The sequence below is a fragment of the Ictidomys tridecemlineatus genome, chromosome 1 (assembly GCF_052094955.1).
Source record: "Ictidomys tridecemlineatus isolate mIctTri1 chromosome 1, mIctTri1.hap1, whole genome shotgun sequence".
Classification (NCBI taxonomy): domain Eukaryota; kingdom Metazoa; phylum Chordata; class Mammalia; order Rodentia; family Sciuridae; genus Ictidomys; species Ictidomys tridecemlineatus.
In genome coordinates, this window is record NC_135477.1 from 227119070 (window position 1) to 227142100 (window position 23031).

General features: G+C 37.3%; 1 protein-coding gene across 1 annotated transcript in view; it reads left to right on the forward strand.

Moving 5' to 3' along the window:
• The first annotated feature begins 5849 nt into the window (after positions 1-5849).
• The window catches only part of Fgf10 (fibroblast growth factor 10), an 82082-nt gene continuing 64900 nt past the window's right edge, over positions 5850-23031 (forward strand). Inside the window, exon 1 of the mRNA XM_005319655.5 lies at positions 5850-7347. Within this exon, the coding sequence (XP_005319712.1) occupies positions 7017-7347 (331 nt within the window). The 5' untranslated portion in view covers positions 5850-7016. The remainder of the gene's footprint in view (positions 7348-23031) is intronic.

The following is a 23031-nucleotide window of genomic DNA, read 5'->3' on the forward strand; positions in this document are numbered from 1 at the left end:
TCATTTTAAGTTGCATTCCCCTGTTATTTTGTATATACACAAAAACATGAACTGGCTTACTTACTGTGGAAAAGGTATACTGCATTCTGCAGAGTGCTGACTAGAATAGAAATCATCCCAGTTAACTTTAATGAAGTTACCAGTTACAGAGGCGTGGGTACAGTTAAAAGGAACAGCAAGGGATAATATAGGTAGACCAGCAGTAGAGAGGAACCCTTATCTTTAAGCTCAAGCTTAAATGTCCAGAGGAGACCTGGAGTAGTTGTCACCCAGTGGGAAGTGTAGACCTGTAAGGATGCAGTTACTGTCAGAAGAGTAACGCTGAAACAAACAGGAGAAGAAGAAGAAATGCTGATCTTCTGAAGATTTATTGACAAAGCCAACTGCAAGTCATCTGTCAGAAGAGCACTGGAGAGGCATAGATGCCAGCACAGCATTGAACAAAGATGGGGAGAGAATGGATCTGGGGATTAATCCAAGAAAAAACAGCATAACAAATGCTGCATTTACTCCAATGCAATATAATTTTTGTTGTTACTCATTCATAGAAAAATATATATTTTTCCCAAAGTCTATTAAACAGAAGCAAAAATAGGCAAATAGAGTAGTTATCAGATCAAATTATATTTGATAATACAGGTTTTAATAGTAGGAACAGAGGACAACAGACAGATTAGAGAACTTTTATTGGATATTAATTAAAATAATCAGATATAAAGCTTAAAATATGCACCCAGAAATCTGGGAGCAAAAGGAAAGGAAAGCAGGTGAGGATGAGCTGTCAGAAAAGTTGTGGCCGAAATCCCCACCTGTAGGAGATACTTGGAGTGAGTGACTGTAGAAGCTCACAACAGGAAAAGATGGAGTCTTGGTCCTTCCTGAAATCAGTTAGAAGTTACAATTCCTCTTAGCTCTTTTTGTAAAGAAGCACAATCAGAAAGAATTCCCAGGGGCTCTTCTTTTCCCTCCCAAATCTCTCCATCTGCTTTCTGAGTCCCAAGATATTCCTAGCTTGCCCATCATTAGTGACGAAGTGCCTAAACCATTCATTCATTCACGTGTGCCTGAATGCTCTATAGAGGTTAAGTTGTTCCCTCTTTTATTTATTGGTGAAAACATTCAGCACTCACAATGTCCAGCTAGCACGTAGTAAGTACTCAACAAGCATGACTTGAATAAAAACCAATTAATAGATGAAGAAATGAACACATTGAAAATGTCTGTTGTGGCAAAACACCAACACTTTAAAGAAAACATTATAATCTGCCAATTAATTCACAAACAAAAATAACTAATATCAGGTTTAAATTTTTGACATATGTAACAGGACTTAGAAACCTAGACGGCTTGAAATGGAAGGAGGCACCAATCTACAAAGGGACAGCTGGGAACACAGAAAACAAACAAAGCTCTTCAGAGACTTCACAACTTTGTCAAGAGAAGGTTCTGTTTACCATCAGTTGGGAGGGAATAAACAGCAGCTTGGTGGAAACATGTTTGCTGTGTTTGGTACCAAGATGCAGAGTTCAGTTTCCAGGAATCTTGTTAATTTATTGTGAGTATATTGTCAACATTCTTATATAGATTTTTTTTTTCTTTCAAAAGATCTTTTTTATCCTCTTGGCCATATTTCCTTCTCAATAACATTTCATTGAGTCTGTTTGAAGGTGAGGGAACAGAAAATTTACCTGGTTTCAAATTTTGAAAGAAATTATTTAAGAAATACATATGCTTTGAAAGATATCACATTTTACGAAAACTTAATATTAGGAAACAGAAAATTGAATTCGAATTGTACATGTATTTTTCAAGAAAGTACCATCAACTTATAAATTCAGATTTTTTAAAAAAAAATCCTTGAAGAATCCTGAAAATATGTGGTATGCATTGCTCTTTATGTATGTTCATTTTATATAAAATAACCCCATTTGCCAAACATACATCAGTATTTATTTTATTTTGACTAGTCAGCTGGTACTTAATAATTCTATACTACACTATTTTATTACTTTTCTCTGGCTAGTCTATTGCAGCAAAGATTGTTGGTTTTCTATAACTGAAGTCTAACCCTTCTTATCACATCCACTCTGGCATGTAAGGCAGGGTGATGAGTAGCCAGTGATAAGGAGAAGAAGGAGGGAGAAAAGAGAAAACAGATAGGACAGGTGTTGCAAAAAATTAATGTCACAGCCTTGGGTCTGTCACTGGAGTTTAAAACTCTGCTCTACCACCAAGTTGCCTGGACATCAGTTCATTCATTTACAAAATGCATCAGTTGGATTCAACTATAGGTTGAACATCTCTAATCCAAAAATGCAAAGCGCTTCAAAATCTCCAACTTTCTGGGCACCGACATGACATCACATCTGACCTCGTGTGATAGGTGGCAGTGAGAACGCACGCTCACTAAAACATTGAATAAAATTAGCTTCCAGCTATGTGCACAAGGTGTATATGAAACAATAATGAATTCCATGTTTAGACTTGGGTCCCATGCCCAAGATATTCATTCTATATATGCAAATATTCAAAAATTCAAAAACTCTGAAATCCAAAACACTACTGGTCCTAAGCATTTTGGTTAAGGGATGGTCAACCTGAATTGCTAAGATTACCACTGATTCTAAAGTACTGCACTATTGTCTGTGGAGAAACACTTCTTTTCCTTTTACTTGAAGCCCCTAGTTTAAAAGTAGTAATAATCAGATATCCCTGTTTAATATGCCCCAAATAATACTATATTGTAACCTCATTATTAGACTCAGCCTGGGAAGAAAACACGTCCTCACACTGACATCTCTTAAATCCAAATGGAAAAACATGCTGGGCACATACTCTTAAGGGCTGGCTGCACCACAGACTTCAAAAATGAGGCATGCATATGTCCAAATTGTTGAACAGACTGACTGACTTTTGACCTGACTTAGCATTATTTGAAGCAGCTTACTGACACTGCCAATAACATTATAGATAATAGAACACAAATCTTGTAACTGAACCACAGATAATGCTGAGCAACATGAAGAACCCAGTAAATACATGTTTAAAGTGTAAACTGATCAAACAGAATAGCTACTGAAGGTTCTAGTAAGACACACACAGATTGCCTTTTTTTTTTTTTAATATTCAAGAGGCACTTTTTAGGATTCGTAAATGGCTGCCATCAGGGTCTTGCTTTAAAAAGCCTCAGTAGTTTCTCAAAATGTCAGATTCACCAAAAGACCACATCTATTTCACTCAATAAAGATTTAGCCTAATATTACTGGGTATGTTAATAGCATCAAAAAAAAAAAAGCATAGAATAAAGCATGCCTTCCAAGAGACTGGATAAAAGAGAAAAACAGCCTTTTAGAATCAGTAGGTACCACTCTAATCAGAAGCTTGTACTGTCCTTTTCAATCCTAGTAGAGAAACAATTAATAAAGGAACCCATTAAGACCTGATTATTGCTGCTAAAAAAAAGGAAGGTAGAATTTCAGTCCTTTGAAGTAACTGAGAATGATTCAGGCCTCATTACAGAGATATAATCTACATTCATACATTTATGTTAGTGATTCAAATCTATTGGGAGAGATTGAATTCCGTTAAATAGTGCATCTTTCCTGTGGAACTTTTCTCAGGCTTTCTCGGGCTAACCTAAGAGGTGACCTAACAATGCAAAGTAGTGGGGTATTTAGGGATTCAACTGTGCTGTAAAAGAAAGGCTGTACAGAAGAGAAAAAGAAGAATGAGATATAATCTAAAAAGCTATGTCAGCTTTTCCATTGGGCTGTTTTGTAAAGGCCCTTCCTGTCATCACGCTGTGCAGAAGAGCAGGGAAAGGGCTCTAGAACTTTCAAACCCTGCACCTGCTGTAGCTATACTTGAATATGGAAGTTTTGACCATATAATTTTTCCCATTTTAGACAGGAAGAAAACAAATTTACAGCTAAAAGATCTGACTGACTTACATTGGAACAGAAAGTTGGTAGATGTGTGTCTGTGTGCCTGTGTGTGTGTGTAAGAGAGGGACAGACAGACTGGTTTTAGGTTATATTAAAATCTCAAGATGGTATCAAAAGTGTTGGTTCCTAGTGTAGAGAAACCCCAAAATAATAACTTCCTGTGCTTTTAAACTTTTCACTGCAGAATGTTTATTCTATGGTTTCATTAGACAATTTTAAAAAATGTTTAATTAGTTGTCAATTACTTTAATTAGTTGTCAATTCAAATACTTGGATTCCTCTAAACTCTTGGGCTGAAACTCAAATCCCTCAGAAACAGTATATTCTTTTATGCAAGTGTTTGCTCAGGTATTAAACTGTGAACTAGGAAATCAAAATTAGCATTGTGGATTCATTTTTCAATATTCATGCTTTAATTAAAGAACAACTTGTTTGACGTATGCTCTTTATTTACTCAACTTTCCAATTAATAGCTACAGAAATCAGAGCTAATTATATTAAACTTAAAAATCTGTGATGTTCACCACATTGTTGAAATTTTCTGAATAAGCATCTCAACGAGTTATAAATAATATAATTAAAACCCTGATTCTGATGTTAAATGTCTATTGCAAAGCTCTGAAAGCACAGGAAAATATAAGAGCATGCATGTAAAGGCATTTTCCACTCACTAAACAACAAAGTTGGGCAATCATATTTAATGACCTTCTCTAATGCTAAATTCATTTGTATTTTCTCCAGTTCGCAATAAAGATTGAGGCCAAATGCACATTTTAGGGATTCTGGCTTTTGTATACAAGCTCTTCTGATTAGTTCCTTCCAAATTACCGCTGTAGTTGAACTCCCAAGTTCACCTTGAAATATTTCCATTTTAGGTTGATAGTCTACTGGGTTAAAATATATGAAATTGCCAGTTTTGTAGTGGAAAGCAGTAAAATATTGGCAATTCATATGCCTCAACAAAACACAGGATCCAACTGCCTGACATAACATACCAATACATATTAAAGCATTCCATTCAGTCAAACTTTCCCTACTTTAGAGGATTTCTTAAACAAGTGGTCCTCTAGGAACTGTCTCTTACTCAGATGGGAATGGATTATCACAGTATAATCTTCCTTATGCCTTTTTACTCTTGGCAAAATCTCCCTAACCTTGGACTTAATTCTGTCTGTACCTGGGCTATGTACTAGTTTCTGTGAGCAATGGGGGAGCTGGGGAGTAGTGAGTGGAAGAGTGAGAAGAGAGGGAGACTGGCAGTGCAGTTAATGTCGCAAAATAAAGCCCTTTAAACATCAAATTTGAAGATTTAAGAAAATGCCCCCATTATGGCCAAGTGCAAAGGAAATTGCATAGAACAGAAAACAGCAGAGTCTTCGGCCAAATTGTATGGTAAAAAAATCTTTGCGATCTCAATAAAGTGCGTTCGCTTTGAAGTGCACGCGTGATTCAGTAAAGGACTCATGTTAGCCATTAGAAATCGGTCATTTGGGTCCTTGATTTCATTTGCTCCAAGAGAAGAGGAGACTTTTTAAGAGTGACGATAAATCTCCCTGAGTTTAAAAGGCAAAGAGGGCCAAAGTGTGAACTTTTTACTTCGGCAACGGAAGCGAGAAATCAGTAATTCATTAAAGCGGAGACCTCCTTGGAGCTGGCAGAAGAGGAGGAAAGGAAGCTAATTAGGTCTCCCTTTTTCTGTGCTCGCTCCGACCAGTTCATCATCTGCTGTTTGGGAGGGTTTATCCTCAGCATCTTCAGCTCTCTCCCCAGCCCTCCCCCCCTTCGGGGATAGAAAGAAGAAGAAAAGGAAAAAAAAAGAAAGAAAGAAAAAGCCTAGCACCAGGTGGCTCTCAAGTATTTCACTGCCAAAAGAAGAAGGGGGGCGGGTGGGATTCTACGCTGGAAAACAAGTGAGAAAGGGGCTCCCCAGAGGGGATTGGTTGGGGCTGGAAGACAGCAAAACTCGGAAAGCGTGAGGACATCCAGCAGCAGCCGCCAGCGGTGCGAGCACAGGACGCCCTCGCAGCAATTAGCGGGAGCTGGAGGCGTCCGCGGAGGCTGCGCCCGCGGCGGCGGCGGCGGCGGCGCGGAAAGGACCCGACAGCCCCCGAGCTCCGTGCAAAGGCATCGCGCTCTCTTCTCGCTCCCCTGCTCTCCCCCCTTTCGGCCCCTTCCTCCCTCCCTCTCCCTGGCGTTCCCAGCAGCCGAGGGTTTCAGATGTCCCACCGCCGTTTGACCCCCTCCCCCCGCTTCTCCACCCCTGCAAATGAGGTTTGACCAGCAGAGGCAGAGCCCACCTCTGGCATTCACTGACATTTAGACTCCGGGCTTCAACCTGTTTACAAGCGGGCTTTCCAAAGGAAGGGGGGGTGGAGGATAGGGCCAAACCAAACACCAGCCGCCATCCCCCCCCGCCCCCCGCACCCACCCACCCCAAACAAGAAGTGACTTTCTGGAGGCTTCAAATCAACAGGCACCACCAAAAAGAGAAAGGAAGAGGGAGAAGAAAACAGCGACCGTGCAGCTGCCTCCAGTTCTGACAGCCCCGAAGGGACACACTTTTAGAAGTGGCCAGCAGGCTGGGACTCCACAGAAAGGGCTCCGAAGGTGCCAACCGCAGAGGAGCGCAGCTATCGCCTCCGACCCCTCACCCCACCCTCTTTGGGTTTTGTTCACCGCACTGTCATCTGTTTTTCAGACCCTTGTTGTATCTAACATGGTGAAGAAAGGAGTGAAGAAGAGAACAAAGTAACTCCTGGGGGAGCGGGGAGCTGTGGTGACCAACACCACCACCGCCACCACCAGCTCCTGCTGCCGCGGCCACCCACGTCCACCATTCACCCGGAGACTCTAGAGGCGCAGGCAGCGGATCCGAGAGCGGAGCAAGGAGAGGCAGCCGGCCCTTCCGAGGAGTTATGGATGTTGGTGCATTCACTTCTGACCAGATCCGCGCCCAGAGGGAGCTAACCAGCAGCCACCACCTCCAGCTGTCTCCTCGCCTTGCACCGGGTCTTACCCTTCCAGTATGTTCCTTCTGATGAGACAATTTCCAGTGCCGAGAGTTTCAGTACAATGTGGAAATGGATACTGACACATTGTGCCTCAGCCTTTCCCCACCTGCCTGGCTGCTGCTGCTGCTTCTTGTTGCTGTTATTGGTGTCTTCCGTCCCTGTCACCTGCCAAGCTCTTGGTCAGGACATGGTGTCACCAGAGGCCACCAACTCTTCTTCCTCCTCTTCTTCCTCCTCCTCCTCCCCTTCCAGTGCGGGGAGGCATGTGCGGAGCTACAATCACCTCCAGGGAGATGTCCGCTGGAGAAAGCTATTCTCTTTCACCAAGTACTTTCTCAAGATTGAGAAGAACGGGAAGGTCAGCGGTACCAAGAAGGAGAACTGCCCGTACAGTAAGTAACAAATGCGTGCTCCCCTCCTTCCAATTATCCACCCCCCCCACCCCACACGGGGGGGAAAATCTGTTCCAGATGTGGCCAACTAAATATTTACGTCCCCAACCCCTGTAAAATGATTAAGTGGAATACTTTCACACTAAATCACCCCCCCTCCCATGTATACATTGTGCTGCTGCATCCCCTCCCCTGGGCGCGCTCCCTCTACAACCCCCACCCCTTGCCACCCTATCCGCCCCTTCTCTCTAACTTGTCACTAGCGGGACCACGCAGGGCGCCTGAGAGTTGTTGTAGCACCTAGATGCCCCTTTCTGTCCTCAGTGCCTTCCCCACCTCACCCAAGTCCCCTTTCCCTCCCGTCTGGAAGTGGCTCAAGTAAACACATTTTGTTTCCTTTCCCTGGCAATCTTAAGAGTTTTGGGACAGGCTTCTCAAGCTGAAAATAATTATCCGCTGTCAATTATAGGGGTTTATGGGAACTTTATTTAAGAAAGAAAAGTCACTTCCACTCTCTCCCTACCCCTCTCCCTTTGACCCACCACCTTTAGATAGGAGCAAAAAGCCCTTTTCTGGTTTTGATTTTTTTCCCCCTTTTGGGTTCCTCTTGTTGGTTTTTGGGTGATTGCAGTCCATGAAGTTAGTTTTTCAGGCACCACCGCTGCTATTTGTCTTCTGCCTGCCTTCTCTATTGGTAACATGATGCTCATGTCTGCATTGTCAACAGCATATGCGCTGCTTTGTGGTGTCCTGTTGTACTGTTTCTTCTGAAACCTCTCATATTGCAGAGCCATACTACTACAGCATTGTAAACATCTGGGACTGGATTCACACAGACCTCACACAAATTTCATTGTCATTCTTTTATTTTCAAAGTAAAAGTCATAAGTCTGTTTCCATGGCTATAGTTTATCCCATAGAGTGATCTTTTCTTCTCTGATTCTGCGTGGGATCCTTAGATTTCTTTCTTTCCTTTTTCTTTCTCTTTCTTTCCCTCTTTCTTTATTGCAGGGGTGTGGGAAGGATGGGGGAGGGAGAATGAAGAGAGAAGGGGTGGATATTGTGTCTCTTCTTGAATCAATCCAGCCAAGCCAGATTACTCTGTTGGCTTCCTTTCCTACTTACTTTCAAGTGGTGAGACTTATTCATCCTCTATTGATTGTTATTTGAAAGGATCCCAAGGCTATGTAATGGCACACTGAAGACAGTAGACAATGACATTTAAACATCTTTAATGACCATTTATTTAGCTTTATCTCAATGGTAAATTCCAAGTCACCTTTCAAGAGGACCTTTTTGTGTTTAATAGTTTGGGAATTCTAAGCACACATTTGTCAGTTAACTTAAATACATGGGTCACACATTTCAAGATCTCTTGGCACAGAAAGTACCAGCTACTGATGCAAATGACAGTGGGCCAGGATTTAACATTTTATTTTTAAATAAAGAGTTACATGAGTTAAGACTTAGTTTTCTTCCTCTAGGTCTCATACATATTCAACATAAATCCTGTTTCTCCTCAAGTACGGCTTCTATTTTCTAAAATCAGAAATATGTTTACAAGTGATTAAATATTCTTAAAGTATTTTTCATTTTGACTCAACAAAAGTAGCTGAGTAATGTCATTAATGATGATTGTTTTTGCTTGAAAGTCATTTGTTATCTGAATTTCCTAGATACTATGTATGATTTTATAGTTATTGACTAAAAATACAGTATTTTTGTTTACTTCTGAAGCAAAATAATGTGGTGGCATCCAGTTAAGAGGAGGGGGAAGAAGCTGTCTAACCAAACACAGAGTTGGACAGAGTAAGCTGAGGATTTTTTTTTTTTCCTAAATTCCAATGGACTGAATTTCTATGTATTTTTGGCTCATGGGGGAGAACTCAAAGAAATAAAATTTCAGAGTGTTTACCTTAAGCAAGCTTTCTTCTTTCTTAAAAAATGATAATAACTTGATTTGTCCTTGCTATATTTTAATTGTCTTTATGATGTGATGCTAAGAAAACTACATTATTTTTATTTTATTCAAGTTACATTTCTATTATCAAAAATAGTAGGTAATCCTGAGTGGTAAACTATTTTGTAAAATGATTTCCACAAATAAATTGAATTTTATTTTTACAGTATGGACTCTCTGGACAGAGAAAAGTTTATAACATTTATTATATAAACAAGCATGGCAAATTTTTATCCTACCTGTACAAAATATACTGACACCTCTCCTGAATGATTGTGTACTAATTACTAATCATTCTTTTTTGAAAAATAATAAGCTAAATATTAAATAGTAACAGTTTTAATTAATGTTTAAAAGTAAAAGGGGAGGGGTTATACTTCTAAATATTGGCAAACTATAAATAATTCAAGCTTTCCAAGAACTTGTGTGTCAAAACCTAGCAAGTAAAAGGTACAGGTTGAAAAAGCCTTAATTTCACATGTGGTCCACTAATCAGAATGCTGCTACAATTTCCAGCTGGACTGATTCAGCTGAACTACATGGTATCATTAAGATATTGTCTAAATGTTGCATAATTACATGTGAACAAACTTTTGCCATGCCCACAGGGAAGCCAGTCAGTCAGCCTGTTAAATATTAGGATATCTAACCCCTGAAGAGTGTCAGTTCCTTGTCCAAAAACCACATTTCAGTAACATTTTCCTAAACAAGTTATTAATTATCTCAATACACAATGCTCTTCTTTTGAGGTTTGCTTATTTGAAGATAATTTTTTTTTGGTTATTTTTGACCCTAGTATTATTGTTACTAAAATACAGTAACAGGTTATATGTTTGTGATGTCCTGGGTAATTAAACAACTATTTTACTGGCTTTTTGCCAGTAAAATGGTAACAAAAGGGAAATAAGGAAACCACCCAGAAGTATTGCAAAATCATTTTTAACTTGTATCTCCAAAGCTAGTTCCCAGAAATTTGATGGTTCTAAAAATACTATGTGTGCTAAGGAAACTCCTCTCTATTTGGGTGAATATTATAATTTCTTTTCTTAGGAGGGGATGTAATTTTGCTCTTTACCATTTTATGGGAGTAGAAAAAGAGAGCAGAAATGAATTGTTTCTCCTTCTAGAAGTCTGAGAAAGCTTGAATAATTTAGAATAGCTGTGGTGTATCTGTCATTAGATATGTGCAGGCTCATTTAGGTTTTGGTTTATCATTCTTTACATCTAGAGCTTTGCCCTTGAAACATTACCACTCAGATCCAGGTCTGGCCTTCTGGAAAGGCTGCATACAGCTGTTAGGTACCCTTGCAACTGGGAATGACTGCCTTCTTTCTTAATATAAGGAAAACAGCTGTGAGCTGCTCTCATAGTTGTCACTTGAAGAAAAGAGGGATCTAGTGAAAGGAAAATGTATCTCCAAACTTGAGACAACTAAGAATGGATATACCCCAAATAGCCCAGAGCTTATGTACTTTTCTGAGAAAAAGGTATGGGAGACAATAGAGAAATTAATATGACCTGAGTATATGGTAGGTGCCCCATCTCTTTAAACACATATTTCATTTAATAATTTCAGTAGTCTGAGGATATAGATATAACTGTCCATATTTTTCAAACATGAAAACTAAAGTTGGAAAAAGTAAATTGTCCAAGGTTAATCATCTAGAAATTGACAGAACCAGAATATAAGCCTAAGCCTATATGCTTATCTGTCCATATATACTATTCCTCTCTGCTCCCTGCAACATTAATATTGATTTATTAGATCTAGCCCACATCTCAAAAAAAAAACATATTAGACAAAATTTTACTTGCTTTTTGCTGTGAGCTCTAGTAGTTTTTAAAATTAAATTGGAATGAAAGTAAAATAACAGTAGAACAGAAACAAATATGTTAAAGATAACCATTGCAGGTAGCCACACGATTACAGGCAATATTAGTGCACGGTCTAGGTGAAGTCGATCTCTTGATGCTGTATTTGGGAATACAGTTGCTTCTGGACACACATAAGGTACACATGCATCAATCTCACTTATGTTAACAGAGGTCATTAGGAATACATGACTATTTAAGAAAAATCTATGAATGTCATTTTGTATAGTAATTGTTTACAGCTGAGGGCCAAATGTTTAATTGTTCCCATGTGTAATAAAATAATATGATTGTAAATACCTGTGGGAAATTGGGTTGTTGCATGAACTTCTATTATATGACTCTAAGAAGGGCAACACATTGAGACCCAAAGCTACTTATCTGAAGAATGCTTTTAAAATGAGTCTGCAAATCAAAAAGATACTTCAGAACATAAAAATAATAGATTTTGTCTAGGATTAATCGTTCATGTTGTTATGTTCTAATCAGGATTACAGCTTATTTTAGGAAATTTAATAAAGTATAAGACAATAGCTGAGGAAAGTAGGGACTCTGATATTGTTTCCTAACAAATACACCAGAGTTTTCTGGGAAAAAAACTCAAAGACAATTTATGGCTTCCATTGGTGTCTTATTTAAGTTGTAGCTGTTTCTAGAATTTGGTTGCATAATTTATAACCGGCAGCATTTAATCATGAGCATCAAGGATTTATGAAGGTAGAAGGCACTGTATTTAATGTTTACATGACACTGTCCTGTTACCTTTACTGCATTCCTACCATATGGACCCTCCGCTTTGATGGCTTTATCATAAATCCATTAAAAATGCACAATTCAAGAGAGATTCCTCGTCATAAACCTGATTTATAACCACCTATTGAAGAAATCCAAGAAAACAGTTGGCAGAAATTATGTGCCAGTATTGGAATAGAAAAATTCAGAGACACTAGTTTCTATGTCTTCAGTGTTCAGTAAACTATGACTCAAAGGTATGGACCACTCTTTAAAAGCAGGTATTTTCAAAAATGATGTTTAAACATAAAATTGAAAGAGGAGGAGGAGGAGGAGGAAAAGTTGTGTCTTGTAAAATCAAAGAAACTCCATTGTATGAATATTTTTCTACATTATTACTATCCAATTTAGAGCAAAATGTCTTATTTCAGTGCACTTCCTTAGAATTTAAAGAACTTATGGTAGACATGAATGACACTTCAAATTTCTGTACAATTACCTTAATGTTCAGAGGCAAACCCCATTTATTACCCAAACGTCTAACTTTCCACAAGCCAAAAGTTGGGAAAACATTGATAGCTCATTTGAAATGGAACTAATGTTCCTCACATTTATGGGCTGCCTATGAATATCCACATCTTTCCTAAGCCTTAAATGTCTGTAAGCTTATCCAAAATTGTAGCACAAATTATATTTTTTTATTATGCTTCAGAAGGAAGAGTAATACATGTGTATTAGTTCAAAGTGATTTAATCTATCTTAATATTAATTCTGTGAACTTTGCAATGAAGAGTAATTCAGATGACAGTTTTAGTATTACTGTTACAACATTTGTCAACATTAATAGTTGATGTTTGCTTAATATAAGTAAGTAAAATATTAGCATTTCCCTTCTAGAAACTAAAGAGCCTCTTTTAACTTTGCAGTCATATGGAATATAAGATTCATGTTCATGTGATGTTAATACAGTTTTATCACAGTCTAGAGATTAAATGAATCTTATTATGTCTCAAGTTCTTTATGCAAAAGTATCTTAATCTTTCATATTATATTGCAAGGTTAAGATCTTTTACATTTGCCATTTGATAGTGGTGTTCGTGATTTAGTTTTGCAGATTTAAAATATTTACTTTTTGTAATTGGCACTCTTTTCTCAATGCATGTTACCTTTACCTGTGCCAGTCAGTAGTATAAAAAAGAATAACCTAGAAATATGTCTTTTAAATTGGTTAATGTAAGTATACTCACATCTTAGGACATCACCCGTGACACTGATACTGAATTAATGAATCTGAAATTTTGTTATTTTTCAGAATCAGTTTTAAACCAGTGCTTAATTTGTACAGATTTTTTCACAAAGAGAAAGTTTTAAGCTATCTAAAAGGGAGCCAGGTCACCCACAAAATAATGGCCTGAAGTGCTCCCTTGCTTTTAAATCAGGTCAGTTGTGTTCTTTCTTTGAACACTGTGTTCTAATTGGAACAATAAATCAAAGAAGACACTCAGAGTAGATTCCCATGTAAGGTGGACAACTGGACAGTGACTTTTTACTGCTGCTAACACGTGCATCCAATTACCATTTGATAGATTCATAGTGCTGGCAGTAAAGCATTGCCTTATTTTATAGTTCACCTAATAATTCTTCAACCTAAATCTGTCTACCTTTGCCTATACCTAATCTGTCAGTATGTGTGTTATCATTAATGAGGAATTTTTGAATGTTTGGCACCCTTCCTACAATGAGTGATGTCACTGAGATGTTAATGAATCATCTAAAGAAACCTAATAGATAGCAAAATATTGATTAAGTTGAAGTATGCCAAGCTCCAAATGATTGTCAACTCAACAAACTTAATCATTTCACTGCAACTCTAATCTAACTCTGAAGTGTAGGTCAACTGCAAGAGTAAGAACTTTTTAAAAAGACATTTTTGTGGTTTTTTTTCATATATATATATAATTGTTACTTTCTTCCCAGGACCTTGTTAAAATGCTTTAACTGATAAACATACATCCTTATTTTATTCTTATCCTTTCTTGAGGCCTTACCCCTGTGCTGGGCATAACTTGACATCTTCAAATTGTTTTCACAATTTAAGGCTCTATTAATTGTTTCTAGTAGTTTGGTTTTTGAGACTGTGTGACAACTGTACTTTAGTGGCCTTGTGATTCTCTATAACTTTATCAACTTTTAACCACTTTGTTATTTTTATTGTCCCCCCACTTCTTTGAGGCCAAGATAAGTCTTTCATTAGTATTATGTAGCACCCCAGGTGATACTCAGGGCCAGAGACCTAGATTGTTTTGCATGTGTAGCATCTAAAACAGATAATTTGTATTCTGGGTCTAAAAATCTTCCAATAATTCAAATTCAACACTTTCCATCAGAAGCTTTTTCTCATTTTGAATCTCCAATAATTTCTTCCTTTCCCCAGTCTCTAGACTAGTTTCTTCTAAAGAAGTTCTGCCTCTAGGGAAGTGGCAAAACCCTGCTGAAAATGAATAGGACCGGACCTGTATCTAGGTCCCCAATCTGCATTTTTCTTCCAGGTTAAATTCTGTTTCCAATGCCTCTTCCTAAAGATTCATTGAACCTTTCTTTTAAGCTCATGCATCACTTACTAGCTACTTTGTCATTTTCCTTACCTTTTTGCCTTTTTCTGAAATCCTATGAAAGAAAGTGAAGATGATTTAGAAAATCTAATGATCATCTTTCTTCTACTTTAGTAATAGATGACTGCTGACTTGGAGGTCTTTGACATTCCCAACTTTCAGAATATCATGAAGATTATCAAGCTTTTCTGTATGCCCTGCCAAATGAATGTAGCACTTTAAAACAAAACACACATTCTCTTAATACTGGTTAGCCATTGCTAAGAAGTACAAAACATACATCCATATGTACTACAGGTTGACCAAATATAGAAATGTAAGTGTCTTTTATTTTTAGGTCATTTACTTGTTTATTCATTTAAAAAGAGTATACAAGCATCTTTTCATTGCTTAGTGCAGTACAAAACACTAGGAAGATCAGTATATATTTTCACCCTAAACCACTTTTGCTCTAGTAGAGGAGATGGAATATTTTTTAAGGATAAATGATAAAAAGTTAATAATTAAAAAATCAGAAATTAGGGACAGATTTTTCTTCCCAAACTCCCTTCCATTCTTATTCCATTATTTTCTTTTTTTCCATTCTTTTTTTTTAACCTGTTCGGGGTTTCATGGTAAGTTTACTAAAAAGATCTTCAGCTTTGTGATGGTATGTCTTCATTAGGCACATTTTTAAATATTTACATATACTGAATTTATCGATTACTATAACAATGATTCAATTTTAAAACCTTTTAAAATTGTTTTCAAATTTTAAGTAACTGATTGACCAATAGAGTTATTTAAAAGAAGAATTCATATTCGGTCTTATGGGGAAAATGGAAACACACGACCCTGATTTACATTCTTCATTTTTCAGTGTAGATATTTTTTGTGATGGTGGTAATAGCAGTAATTATTATATTCCTTGCACATTTTGGAGGGTTATCTCTGTTAAAAAGTGTGATTTCATAAATATGGGGGCAAAAGTGCTGAGGATGTCAATCAAATTATAGTATAAAATCTCAATGAACAAAAATAGAGGAGTTTTTAAAACCTCAAAAATATTGACATATACAAAGCAAGAAAGATAGTAAAGTACACATAATGAAAATATTAGAATCCAGAGGCAAAGCAGAAAAGCAGAAGATACCATAACTCATTTAGACTTACACTGTGAAAGGAGGAGAGACTCCGCTGGAGTGATAAAGACAAGGGTTTTGAAATCCCAGGAAGAAGATCAAGCTAATGAGTAGCATTGCAAAAGGACTGACACGACAAGAAAGGTGTGGGGGAAACAATCCAAGTCCTGGGATTCAACTGGATGTTAAATTAACTGAAATGAGAACTTGTGATCTAAGAGGAATCCCACAGAAGTAATCGCAGCCAGGGTATCAAAGTAAGGAAGGCTCAGGCCCAGATCCTGCTAAAGAGACTATGTGATAGAGTGATGGAAAGTGTGGGCTTTGATTCCAAGTGATTATATATATGGGCTGGAAGTGAAGGTTGGCTTTGGAGCCAAAGACCTGGATGCAAACTGCAAGACAAGAGGGAATAGGTTTGGGCAAGCCATTATTAGTAACATTGAGATATTGACAAGAGCCACCTCTTTCCCACGTGGTAGACTAAATGAGATCATTTACCCCTTAACTCATTCGACAGATAGGTGAGTGCCTCCTTTTTGTCAGTTACTATGTGAGGCACTGGGTAGAAACACTATTGGAAAATGTCAGCATTTCTGCTCTCATAGAGTTTACAATCCTAATTCAGTGTTAAAAAAACATAAAAACATAAGCAAATCAAGAGATATATTATGAAAAACTGAGGCACGGGCTATGGAAGAAACAAGCAGGATGCCTTAATAGTTCTGAAGCTTGGGGACAAGAGTAGAGGCCTGATTCTTCAAGAGACTGGTAGCACATATTTGAAGATTGAAGGGTAGCTTGACAAGAAAGCAAGAAACTGAAAATATGAATAGAAGATAAAAAAATGTCTTTTAAGGACAAGTTATGAAAACAAAAGAAAAAAACTATAGCAACAATATAGGTAACAATATAGGTAAGACTTGAAAAAAGTTATAGGAAAAAAAGCAAAAAGAAAAAGTGTAAACATAATTATTAAACATGTCAAACCACATATTTAATTTCAAATTATGACACAGTTTTAAACTGTGATTATTACCAATGTTCAACTTTCAGTAAACCTCTAGTTATTTATTGTTGCTCATCCCTTGATTGACCTTTGTAGCTGCAACCCTTACAGGATTTGCCGTCTGGATTAGAGACAGGAGATGTTACAGGGAGCTGGAACTGGAAGATCATATAAGGCAGTTTATAGTCAATGCTAACAAACTAGGCAGGATTAAATAAACAGCAATCTCTATCTGAGCGAGTGATGGATAACATCAGGAGGTCACACTGAGGAGAAAAGATTCCAGCTAGACATAGATGAGTAAATATTCCAAGAGAAGGCACAGAAGCTTGTGGGTGCAGAGCCAGACAAGAAGTTTTCAGTTAACTGGGCAAACCAATGGGTGGAACCATTTGCATGATGGTCGGCATGCAAAATAAAGATACTAGTACGTGCTACCAGGTAAGAGGGAGCAGGCAGACATCTCTACATCTGTGAACATAAGATTTCTGGCAAAAGCTTGCAGTAACATTTTGTTCAAAAACCAACCTTCTTCATTTTTATTATTAGCACTTTACTTTTTAAAGTAAAGGAAAAAGAAAGCACAGGACTACTTGGAAAAAATCTATGCTGCTATAATAGATGTAATCTAAATATGGTACATAGCAAAAGTTGTAGCTTGATTTTTTTTAATATTTATTTTTCAGTTTTTCAGTGGACACAACATCTTTATTTTATTTTTATGTGGTGCTGAGGATAGAACCCAGTGCCCAGCGCATGCCAGGCTAGCGCATTACCGCTTGAGCCACATCCCCAGCCCTTGTAGCTTGATTTTTTAAAAAAAGTTTACAGAACTAATTTCATACTAGGGCCATGAAAAAGATGTAATTCTTTAGATCTCTACTACATCCTTACTATTCCTAATTTGCCAAGTGATCACTACTTTAAAATTTAAAGTGTTCTCTACCTAAAAATTGCTTATTATGTTAATATCACTGGGAAGGGACTATGTAATTTCTGGAAGATTCCAAAAGGGAACTACTAAGGCATCAATAGCCACCTGATCCAGTTCTGTATTTGTTCTTGTCATTATTATTCTAAATTGTCTTAGATTTACTTGATTTAATTGATAAGGAAAAGAAATCAAGTAGACAGTAGACTGCAGTTTTATTGTTTTTTCTTACAGAAGAGTATAGTCAAGTAGTTTTTAAACAAAAGGAAAAGAAATCAAGTAGACAGTAGACTGCAGTTTTATTGTTTTTTCTTACAGAAGAGTATAGTTAAGTAGTTTTTAAACAAACTAGGAGCAGGATTCTGACATTATATATATATACACACACATATATATACACATATATATATGTATATGTATATCTACATTCACTAATGAGAACTTGAGCTCTGGAGTCAGACTTCTTGGTGGAGAATCTGAATTCTAAAACCTCATAGCCATGTGACTTTGGGCAAGTTACCCCCCAGATCTTGGTTTCCACATCTAAGTAAAGATAATAATATCATCTGCCTCGTCATTGCTGGGAAGATGAGTTCATGAATGTACAAATGAGACCATAAATGGAAAATTGTAAATATAGGACTTGGCACATTTTCAGAGTCAAAACTGTTAGCTGTCATTACTCTTTCTTATGATGACTCTCTTGTTAATTATCCCATTATCTAAAAAGATCCCTAGATTAGGGAATAGTTTTATTTATTTATTTATTTATTTATTTTTAAGAGAGAGAATTTTTTAATATTTATTTTTTAGTATTAGGTGGACACAACATCTTTGTTTATATGTGGTGCTGAGGATCGAACCTGGGCTGCAAGCATGCCAGGCGAGCGCGCTACCACTTGAGCCACATCTCCAGCTCCAGGGAATAGTTTTAAAAACTTAAACAGAAAATTGATAATATGCCACCTAAATGTATAGCTTACAAAACATTTTTTAATATTTTCATCAATTTATCCTCAGAAAATACTATATTATGAGTAAGATAATCATCATTACCTTTCCACATTTACATGAGAAAACTGAGCCTGAAAGTTAATAGCGCCAGACTGAAGTTACATAGTTAGCCTAAGTGAGTCGGGATTCAAACCCAGCCCAGTGGTGGCCAGGGTGATTTCCTGTCTTGATTTGCCTGGAATAGTCCCAGGAAATGTCTCATGATCTGGTATATTTATTAATAGCATCCCATTCAGTCTTAAGTGTTCTATTATAAAATCATCTTTGTCAGTTTGGTCTATTTAAGGGGCACATCTACACAAGTCAGTTCCCTCCTAGATATTTCAATTTCTTCCCAATGTTCATAGAATCATATTTACATTCCTTCAAAGACATACCAGGTAAGATCCTCATGATTTGCCACCTACCAATCCCCTGACCTCATTCCTTACCAAACTACCATTATTCAAAGTTGTTTTTAGTTTCAGAATGTGCCTTGTCCCCAGGGCACAGATATACAAGATCTATCTGGAATGGTGTCCTTTCCCTTATCTCCAGTTCTCCTTCCTTTAAGATTTCAGTTAGATGTTGTCTCTGAGAAGCCTTCCTGACCACTCTGTTGTCCTTGGAAAACTTGTGCTTCCTCAAAACCCTATGTCTAGTATCATAGCACAATTCTACATTTGATTGGTTGACTGTTTGATGGGACAATAACCCATCTAGTTTCCTCATAAACTGAATACTTGTTGAGTGTGCAGACAAGCAGACTATATTTAATTGATTTTTCCTTTAAGCACATAATTCAGTAATTCAATATCTGGCATATATGGGGGGGGAGAGAGAAATGAATTGCTCTTTTGAAACCATATGACCTTGGTCAAGTCACTTAAACTTTTTTGTGTTAGTTACCTATTCCAGAAAATGTGATCAGTACACTACCTACCTAAAAAGAAGTGGATAAAGTAAGTGATCTCTTAAAATTTTATTCAGTTCTAAATGTTATAACTCTAAGAGTTTAGAAAATAAGTTAGTAAGGTCATCATTGCTTAAGTGAGAATGAAGGACTTACATTTATTCAAACACCTGAATAAAAATTATGTAATCATGAAATGGCTCTTTTATGTTTTGCCCATTTTTCTAGATTTCTAGATTTCAAGATTACCATTGATTATGTTCAGTAGATATTAAATGACTTCACTCTTCTTCAGAGTTCTTGCTGGCTATGAGATAGTTATTCTTGATTTCAGATTGAAGTTTGAATTCTTGGATACCATATGAATTAAGAAATGAACAATTTTTAGTAATTTCTTTAGAGAAAAAGAATAATGTACTGCAGAGAGTGGGAGTAAAGGGATATGGCTTGTAGTCTTGGCTGTGTCAAAACATTTACTGTGCTATCTTAAGCAGGTCATTTACTTATCTGGCCTCAGAAACTTAATCTCTGAAATGAGTGCACTGCATTGAACTAAATTATTATTAAAATATTTTAGTTCAGTATGCTCATTTTATGGATTAAGGACCAGATTTCAGGAAGATAATGATGTTAGAAAAAAAAAAACAACTATAGTATGTGGAATAGTTGTCAACCAAAGACACCAGGTCCTAAACACTAGATCCTGTGGGTGTTACTTTAGGAAGTAAAGTTTTAACAAAAATGATTAAATGAAGGCTTTTGAGATGAGATTATTTTACATTATCCAGGTGAATCCCAAATGCCAACACAAGTATTGTTATTGTAAGAGAGACAGAGGGAGATTAGACATAGGGGGCAAATGGTGATTTGATGAGGATAACAGAGGAAGATTTAAAGATGCAGAGCTGTGGATTTTGAGGATGAAGGAAGGAGCCATGAGCCAAAGAATGTGACTGCAGAAGCTGGAACAGGAAAAGAAGAGTTTGTCCCCTTGAAACTATAAAGGAGCTTGTCACTGCTGACACTTTAGTCGAGGCCCAATGAAATTGAAATTGGACTTCTGGGCCCCAGAATTGTAAAAGAATGTATTTGTATTAAGATACCAACTTTGTAGTAATTTGTTAGAAAAGCCATAGGAAACTAATACAGATTTTGAAACACAAAGTGAGGTGCTCCAGTAGCAAATACCTATAAGTATAAAAGTGACTTTGGAATTAGACAATGGGCATATTCTGGAAGAATTGTAAGGCACACCATTAAAAAAAAAAAGCTAGATTTATTCAAACAGATTTCTGGTAATATGTGGCAATTAAAGACATTCTGGAGAGAAATTGAAAGGCAATGAGGGACACAGTAGAGAAAATCTATCCCAGTAGAGAATCTGTATATCCTCATAAAAGAATGTTGGTAGAAATATGACTATTAAAAGTACTTCTGGGGAGGATTCAGTAAGAAATGAGGATTGTGTTATTAGAAACCGTAAGACAGGCAATCCTTGTGTGAAAAGCAAAACTTTGAAGTGGTGAATTTTTATATTTAGCTGAGAAAATTACCAAGGCAACTGTTGAAGGACCAGTCTAGTTGCTTCTGGCTGCTTAAAGTAAAATTCAAGAGAAAGGAAACAAAGTGAAGATTACTAGCTAATAAGCAGAATAGAGACAGTGTCTGATGCTTTGAGAAACTCAACCTATTCAGATTACGAAGGATGCTAAATTAGGAGATGAACTGTTAAGAAAACATACTCCACAGACAAGGCCCAGGGAGTAGCTAGTGCTGAAGAGACAAGACTGGCAGAGGGTTTCCTGAGCTATCTCAGCAGAAGCTAGGAATAGATGTGAGATCATGCAGAAAAGATCTGTGGAGGATCCTTTCATGGCATGAACCCATGACATACACAGTAGGACCACAAAGTACTTGAGAATGTTATATCGGCAGAAGTTCTGCCAGCTTGGACTAAAGAGTGATGAAGAGAAGGAAAAACGAGGGAAGGCTGATCAAAGTACCCAGCCATAAATAAACACTGTCAGAAAAGAAAAAGAAAAAGAAAAGCAAGGGTCACTGTGAATGCAGAGCCTGGTGCACAGGAAGATCTGTGTGCCCAGACTGAAAATGGGCTCAGAGGCAGGACCGTCAAGTCAAAGAGGTTCATTCCAAGGCCTTGAAACTTAATGGAATTTTCTCTGCTGGATTTTGAAATTGCTTGGGACTAGTGTCCTCTTTCTTCTTTACATTTTTCTCTCTTTGGAATGAGAATGTCCCACCATTGTGTTTTGGGACTTGATAACGTATTTCCTACTTTTATAGAATTATTGATGGAGAATAATATTCCCCCAGGGTGGATCTTGATCAGAGACTATCATCCATACAGGATTTAGATTCTTCTTTTTTTTTTTAAAGACAGAGAGAGGGAGAGAGAGAGAGAGAGAGAGAGAGAGAGAGAGAGAGAGAGAGAGAGAGAATTTTAATATTTATTTTTTAGTTTTCAGCGGACACAACATCTTTGTTTGTATGTGGTGCTGAGGATCAAATCCGGGCCACACGCATGCCGGGCGAGCGGGCTACCGCTTGAGCCACATCCCCAGCCCCAGGATTAGATTCTTGATCCGAGTAACATCCATACGTAATTTAGGAGATTATAACTTTTTGATTTGATGACATTTACATGAATTTTTTGAACTTTATGCTATAATGGGTGAAGACTTTGGGGTATGTTGAAGGATGGGATGAATATCTTGCATATGGAATACATTTAATTTGGGGGAGGGCAATAGACTACAAAAGAACAAATAATAGTTACCCCAAGGTTCTAATCCCTGGAAACTGTAAAGTTTTACCAGTATGACTAAATTAAAGATCTTGAGATGATATTATCCTGATTATCCATGTGGACCCTAAATGCCACCATAAATGTTCTTAGAAGTGGGAGGCAGGAGAATAGATATACGTACAGATGGAAGAACTGATTTGATGATGGAAGGAGAGATTTGAAGATGCTGCACGGTTGGCTTTGAACAGAGTGGATGGGCCATCAACCAAGGAATGTGGTTCCAGAAGCTGAAAGAGGCAAGGAGTAGATGTGCCCCTGGATAGCTTCAAAAGGGAATCTGTCCCTGACAGCACCTTGCTTTCAGCCCAGTGTAATGGATATTGGAGTTCTGGCCTCCAGACCTGAGAGATAATAAATTTTTGTTGTTTTAAGCCACGACTTTTGTGGTAAATTGTTACAGCAGTCCCAGAAAGTTAACACAGCAAATGATAACAGCTTTGTGTGGAACAAATAAGGATGGTTGAAAAAAAAAAAAAAAAAGACCTTAAGGCAGAAAGCACCAAGCAGGGACTCAAATAGATGTAAGTGCTGATACTTTTGATACTTTCCCTACTTCTTAATTAATTCTGTAACTAATTTATGTAAAATATATATATATATATATATATATATATATATATATATTATCAGAGTATGAGGTTCACAATAGGACCTTAAATATAGTTGCATCTAAATGGACAGATAACAAGTTTGAGTGACTCCATGTTTGTAAAC